Source organism: Aulonocara stuartgranti (genome assembly GCF_965226115.1).
Source record: "Aulonocara stuartgranti genome assembly, chromosome: 22".
Classification (NCBI taxonomy): Eukaryota; Metazoa; Chordata; class Actinopteri; order Cichliformes; family Cichlidae; genus Aulonocara; species Aulonocara stuartgranti.
The window spans coordinates 15,750,501-15,757,424 of NC_138957.1; the positions used below are offsets into that span (position 1 = coordinate 15,750,501).

The window sequence follows — 6,924 nt, forward strand, 5'->3', positions numbered from 1 at the left end:
TTAACAAATAATGTTTGATATGTGCTGCAAAGTTTGGTGTCAGTAATTTAAAACACTGTTTGTTCTGTGCTGAATCCGAATATAATCCCTTTTCTGTTTGGATGACGTGTAACAGTAGGTCATTTTCAGATGCAGCCTATGTATATTTTTTATTCCTTTTGCACTGAATATAGCCTAAACCTGTTGTGTAGAAGCCTCTGATAACATTTAGCAACTATAATTGCCGTTATATTTTGTCTCCCCTGTGGTAGATGGGTCTGCTGGTTGGTACTTTTCAGTTACAAAGTTGATCCGGCTTGCAACACAATAAGAAGCCTGCAAAAGATTTTCCTTGTTGTTTGAATTAATTGAACCGGTTTCCAAGATCTGCTTAGTACTCGCGATGTTTTGGGCCCAAACGAAAGACTTTCAGTTATCATATATTTAAGGAAGTAGACATTTACAAGGGATAATAAGAGTTTTTGTTATCTCTTGAGTCGTTAAGGCTGTAAACTTGTGTTGAGTTGTGCTCTGAGCCACAATTCTTTCCAAATTATGACATTGAGCTCTGTATTGCTTCAAAGAACCACTCTACAAAACCAACCCAGTTTATCTGGATTGCTCAGGGGACAGATTCTATCTTGGGTTTGCGCAGACGCCCTGAGAAACGGTGTAGCCGCCACTTAATTTGAACAGCTAACGATAAAGATTTAAGTGCATCTTTTGATAGCCTGGATGCGTCATGCTCTGTCTTGCTTGCTCTTCTTTGTCACATAAACACGCAACAGCCGTCACATTTTCTTGCTGCACATAGCTGTCTCCGGTGCACCGTAAATAATGTTGATAAAGACGCCTCCGAAAATGACTTTCACGCGTCCCCCGATTGATTTAACGTGACCTCCGTTTTCCAAATGATATTGGAAGCCTATTTAAACAGATGAAGGCTCAAATTGTCTTGCTTGTATGCGCATTAATCTCTCATTCATCATCATTACTTGGTGATTGGTCCTTCTACGCCTCCGCCAGCCTCTTGCGTTACGACAGGGGTCTGTAAATTAGGATGTAATCCAATTTAAACAGCGGTAACAGCAGCCACAGCTCCTTTTTTTTTTTTTTTTTTTTTAAATTTGCTGTCGGTGGACAGCTGCACTACACCGCCCCTATCAAAATGCTTTGTGTTGGTTGTGGGAGCTGGGGAGACCTGTGCCAATTCGCACTAATAGGATCTTATAAGGCTGATGTAATTGCTGTTATGTGCGCAATCTACGAGCCCATCATATCTTGAAGCTCAGTCACACGAAATATTCCAGCGATTAAATGGCATGTTGATGCCGGATTAGGCCACTGAGGATTCAGCCGTATAGTTTCCCCGGCAAAGAGATGGGAGCCCATATGTGTGGCTGGGTAAATGTGGTTGTAATTTGCCTCACTTTAATGCGTCGTTTTGGCACAGTGTGACTCGAGGTTTAGATGGCCGTGTAGTGCTGCTGCTCCTGTTGAAAGTCAGCTCCAAATTTCCCAGACTGTTAAAAAAAGAGAAAAGAACCCACCATGAAACCATTTCCCCTTTCCTTTTAAAGAGACTACACCTTCTGAATATTCCGTTAGTCCGCCCCGTTCATCTTTATTTTTATGGTGCGATTTTATTATGCACAAACTAAAGCAATTTTCTTGCGTGACCCGCGTCCCCATCAGGCTTAAAGACACCGGCTGATAGTTTACATAAATCTGCCTTGTGGTTTCGCCTCGACCCGGGAGGCTTAAACGGTGTATTATTCCAAACATATGCATTTTAATCAGCTCGGTCACACTTACAAGAACTCCAGTTAATAAGGCCATCAATCAAACGCGTGAGGGAGCAGGGTGGGTTGGGGGGGCGGGGTTGGACTCAATGGTGCCGTTTTTGTGGGTGCAGTAGAGTTTGATTAGAACGAGTCTAATAAAAACAAAAACAAAAAACACTGTACCTAAAATCATATTTGGTAACTAAATTGTTCTTCTTGGTGTCTGGCTTCACTGGCAGGAATCTTCATATTTCATATATTTCAAATTCCAAAATCTTCATATTTCGGAATAATCAGAATAAAGGTTCGAGGAATGTCACCTAAATTTGAAGCATTTTTTAAAAAATAAAATAAAGAAAATCTTCATGTTCGATTATGTAAGCACGCAATTGGCCAGTTTTTCGTTTGTTGTTGTTGTTTGTTTTTTTTACTTCGAGGCCCAATTGAAATACCACACACTTTCTCGCCCATCACTGCAATGACTTCTAATCCACGACCTAAAACTCCCTTTAAAGGGTGATTTGTGTGTCTCTCCGCGGGCCGCAGCACTTAGCCAATCCTATTACGCTCCAAAAACTCTTTTAATTTGCTCGGGCCCGGTCAAATGCGGCCAATTAAGATCCCGCTGATTGTTGGCGCTCCTCTCCGAATGATCGATCTCTTTGCATTTCCAATATCTGCAGACACCTAATTCTGTCGCGTCTATTAAGTGGTCGCAGAAAAAAATATGAGTGGCGTTAACGGAGCCCGGGGACCACTTAACTGTCACGGTCAATCTAACGGTCCCATCAGGAAATAGGAGGGGGCGCACTCTGGTGTTTTGACAGCTACCACTTGAGAACAAAATTAGTGTTATTATTGAGGCGGTAGGACTGGCGGACCTGAACCAATTGTGAATGGAGAAGATCCTCAATACGCTTGAAGCTGAACGAAACCAAACCAAAGAAGATGACCGGGACAAAAGCAAAAACAACAACAACAACAAAAATTTGCTTGAATCAGTTTTATTCTATTGCCGTGAGTTTAAAGTGACATATTGGTTATTGGCTATTTAAATGGATCCGAAATACGCGTATAGATCACTCCGCACGCCTTCGACGCTTTGACAGTATTTATTTGCAAATTAAACGATAAGGACAACCCAGTCATAACACAAAAAACAAAAACAAACAAACAAAAAAAATAGCGAACCAAAAATAAAGTTTTATAATAAAATAATAATAATAGTAAAACAATGAAGAAAAAAAATCAGTCACACATTATTCCGTATTCCCACACAAATGCTAAACTGGTGTAACAGTGCAAAGCGAAAAACGGTTTTAAAGAAGGCCCGTGGGCATTATTTAATCACACTGTCTCTTTTACGGTCATGGGAGAAAACAGAGAAAGAAAGAGTGTTGGGTGGCCTTAAAAATGCTCATTTCTTTTTTTTTCTTTTTTGATTGTCCTCTCTCCATCCTCTTTCTGATCTTTCTCTCCCCTCCCCTCTTCAGATCGTGCCGGCTGTGGTAATCCGTTCCCTCGGCGCCTTGTTACCTTTTGCCTGAAACCTTCCTGGCATTATCATTAATTCAACACTCAAAATTCACCCGGTCTTACATATACATCACTTAATAATTTTACTAGCATCTGCACATTTCGGCCCGGGCCGTCGAGAGGGCCCCGGTGTGGAGAGCTAGCTATAATGAGACGGCCGCAGTCTTTTAACAAATCCCCTTGTTAAAAAAGAGAGATGGAAAGCATCATTCTCGCGTAACTAACAATACGTGTAGGCTGATTTTTGGACGCATAAAATAATGATCAAGACCTTAACGTCATCAATCACGGAGATTTAAACGTTTCTCTGGACCACCCCGCTTATCTCTCCCCGTCTCTCTCTCTCATAGCAGTCACAATAATCTTGTAGAAATCAAATCTGAATTTCTGTCTACGCAGTCTTATTTCAGCCCAATGTCCCCGGATCTTCGATGGGATTATTATATTTCAATAACAGCAGGTCTTTTGCGCGTCTTATAGCTGGAGAGCTTTCTCTTCTCCCCAAGTATAAACTGGCTTTCACTGTTTATATACTGGCTACCCCACCCCTCATGCTGTTTCAGTCCTGATCATATAATACGTTAGGGTTAAAAAGCTTGTGGTTAAAGGCTTATGTGGAGCAAGAGTTATTTTTTATCTGGTCAGAGGCACTTCTTCCCTCTGGTCCAGTGTCACAGATGAGGATTTGCTGAGCACTGAAGGCGTGAAAGTGACAAACGCGTCAGTCCTGCTTGTTGGGGAGCAAGCGAAGTCCGAGCCGGAAGGCCTGGTTGAGATGGCGTTGGACTGACTGGAGTGACACGCCAAGCAGGAGCACGGAGTTCCTCCGGGACCTAGGCCGTGAGTGGGACCTGAGTACAAGGAAGGGTGTCTGAAGGCGCACAGGAGCTCGGGCCTCTGGTAGGGATGAGACAGCATCCGGAAACTATCGAGAGAGCGCAGGGGGGTTGAGAAAGGGGCGGCTGCAGGAGCTGAGCCAGCCCCGACGCCCAGGTGAGAGTAGTAGGGCAGCGGCAGGTGCGATGGAAAGGGGTAGGGCAGGTTCCCCGTGGCAGCCGCATGGCTCATCATGTAGGTGTAGAAGGCCGGATCGGCGGGGTGAGGCCAAGTCATGGCCAGACGCTGCCGTTTGTCTTTCATCCTGCGGTTCTGAAACCACACCTGTGAAGGAGACACAGCGGATCAAATATTAACCACAATCCCCCCCGTGACCTGAAACAACACAAGCACATGCGTAGATAATGTTTGGCTTTTTTACTCATGACAATATTTGGATTTGGGTTGGAGAAACTTGTTACTGTAATTTATTTATTTATTTATTGTGGACTGCGTGACATTTGACTAGCATCCAATCAAAAAATACCAACCCAAGTAAATAAATAAATATGACCTGTGGCTACATAACGCGGTGCCTGCTTCTTAATCTTTTTTTTTTTTTTTTTGCTTTGTTTCCTGTATGGACTAATTTGATTTTACTCTATGAGATTATTTTCCATGAGATTATTTCTATCCATACACAAATAAACCACTGGCAGTCATTTACGTAAGCCTGACCATTTTGCACTCGACGTGGATTTGATATACATCAACACAAGCTCACAGAGTACGTATTGATGGTCAAGAGGCCTAATTCAGTCCCACTTCCCTGAGATGAAATCTTACTTTGATGGTGGTTTCGGGTAGATTTAAAGCGGCCGCAAGTTCGCATCTCCGCGGCCTGGACACATAGTTTTCCCGGTAAAACTCCTTCTCCAGGCGTGCTATCTGCTCTCGCGTGAATGCTGTTCGGTACCGGCGAATCTGATCTGCTGCGTAAGACAGAGAGCCCTGACCCGGGACATTCTTACTCGGCTCAGTACCGCACTCGTTCGGGTGGCTTGGAGAATCCCCATTTCGACCTGAACCAAAAACAGAGAATAAGCATATTTTAATTACAATCAGGTGTAAAACGCACACATTTACAATTTAAACAGGACCCAAAACAAATCGAAACGCTTTATTTATTTCATTCGCTGCCATTTGAAGACTAGCAGGCTAACTCCATTATTTGTTTGACTTTTAGAAAAATAAGAGACATCCTGACTGCTCGCTTAGCTTCTCATTTGGTGTAGTTTTTAAATTAAGATGCAATTTCCACTACTATTATTTTTTTCTAAAGGTATTTTCCACGATATATTGATTTGATATGAACAATAATTTCCCTTGGTTGAAAATAATCAATACTTAAACTGTATTGTTTTCATTCGTTTGTTACTTTACCATTCGTTTAGTCTACTACTCCAAATGTTTCATGTATGAATGTTTATTCATAAAGATTTCACACAGAATGATATTCACAATAAACTGAGCAGTGGGTGCTTGCACCTTCACAGCTGCCAAAACCAATTGACATAATTTTTTCTTGAATCTCCAATTTTTTCCTGGTGAAGTAGCCCATAAGCACATTTGCAGTACGAGTAACTCGTTGTCAAAGTCAGTGAGGGAAATGTCAGGTTACACTGTGGGTGTCACCTCAGCGTTTGCAGCCACACCGATCAGCTGACAGAATAGCTGTATAGCACCGACTGCAGCTGCAGTGTTTGAACCTGAAGCAGACCCTGGATCTGTTTCATTGAGCATAAATATTCGATTTTCTGTTCCACCCTACAGTGCCAATATGTTTATTGCAATAGCATACAATCCAACATGCACCCACACAGCTTACCTTTAGCTGTTGGGTAGTCCATGCTTTCAGGCGTGCAGCTGACATCAATTTCCTCATAGAAGTCCGACTCTGTGTCTGAGCTGCTGCCGTCTTTGTGATGTTGGTCAGCCTGGTGCCTCTCTCCGGAGGTAGACGTGCCAACCAGCCTTGCGTCGGCGCTCATATTTCTCCGTGCGCTATCCTCCGCCGCTAGATCGCTCCTGTCGCGGGAATAGGGTGCAGCTCCTGGACTCAGACAACCTCTGTGGCCCGGCTTGCCTGGTGGTTCTCGCACGGGGCTCCCGATGGCTTCCGACAAATTAGAGCCGCTCTTGCCAAGCTGACCTCCCTCTGCCAGCATCACCATCTCCTCTCTGCTTTCCATCACAAGCACGACTTAAAAGAAAAAAACAAAACAAGCAAACCTCGTCTTCGAGGCGAACCGTCAAAACCAAGGAGATGAATCTCAGGTTGGAGGGGTGTGCGCGTGTGTGCGTGCAGCGGGGATGGCGGTGGGTGGGAGATTGCGTCCTAAAAGAGAAGGAGAGGCTTCTGGAAAAAAAAGAGGGGATGCAATCCGGTCTGAACCTGAGAGAAGACCGCTTCAGAGTGCCGAGTGGGAGCTCTGGGAGGGATCACCATTTACCCTCTCTCTCCCTCCCTCTCTCTCTTTCTTCAGAGCTGTCATTCTTAATGACCCAGTCTTCACGATGGTCCCCCCTGATGACGACACTCATTGACTGAATCTGTGGGTAAACAGAAGGAGCAACGGCAACGGCGAGATGGGGGTGGGGGATGTCAGAGGGCACAACAAGAGGCAGCAGAAACAAGAAACAGCATATTTAGGATTTACATGGTGATGTATCTGTGGTGTTGGAATATTGAAATATGCATTAAGTCATTATTATTATTATTATTATTATTATTATTATTAGTAGTAGT

At 43.6% G+C, this 6,924-nt stretch overlaps 1 protein-coding gene across 1 annotated transcript; it reads right to left on the reverse strand.

The window, feature by feature from the left end:
• Window positions 1-2,856: 2,856 nt before the first annotated feature.
• evx1 (even-skipped homeobox 1) lies at window positions 2,857-6,499 on the reverse strand. The gene is made up of 3 exons (XM_082522011.1): window positions 6,004-6,499; window positions 4,962-5,197; window positions 2,857-4,460 (listed from the first exon to the last, which is right to left on the reverse strand). The coding sequence occupies exons 1-3, from the start codon at window positions 6,365-6,367 to the stop codon at window positions 3,933-3,935; spliced, it is 1,128 nt and encodes a 375-aa protein (XP_082378137.1). The 5' UTR covers window positions 6,368-6,499; the 3' UTR covers window positions 2,857-3,932.
• Window positions 6,500-6,924: the final 425 nt, after the last annotated feature.

What these genes read in the sequence shown, in the direction of transcription:
- evx1 (XM_082522011.1), bottom strand. Translation starts at nt 6,367, where the DNA reads ATGGAAAGCAGAGAGGAGATGGTGATGCTGGCAGAGGGAGGTCAGCTT. An exon ending in GGACTACCCAACAGCTAAAG is followed by an intron (nt 5,198 to 6,003) that starts GTAAGCTGTGTG and finishes TTTTTGGTTCAG; the next exon opens with GTCGAAATGGGGATTCTCCA. An exon ending in TACCCGAAACCACCATCAAA is followed by an intron (nt 4,461 to 4,961) that starts GTAAGATTTCAT and finishes TCTCCTTCACAG; the next exon opens with GTGTGGTTTCAGAACCGCAG.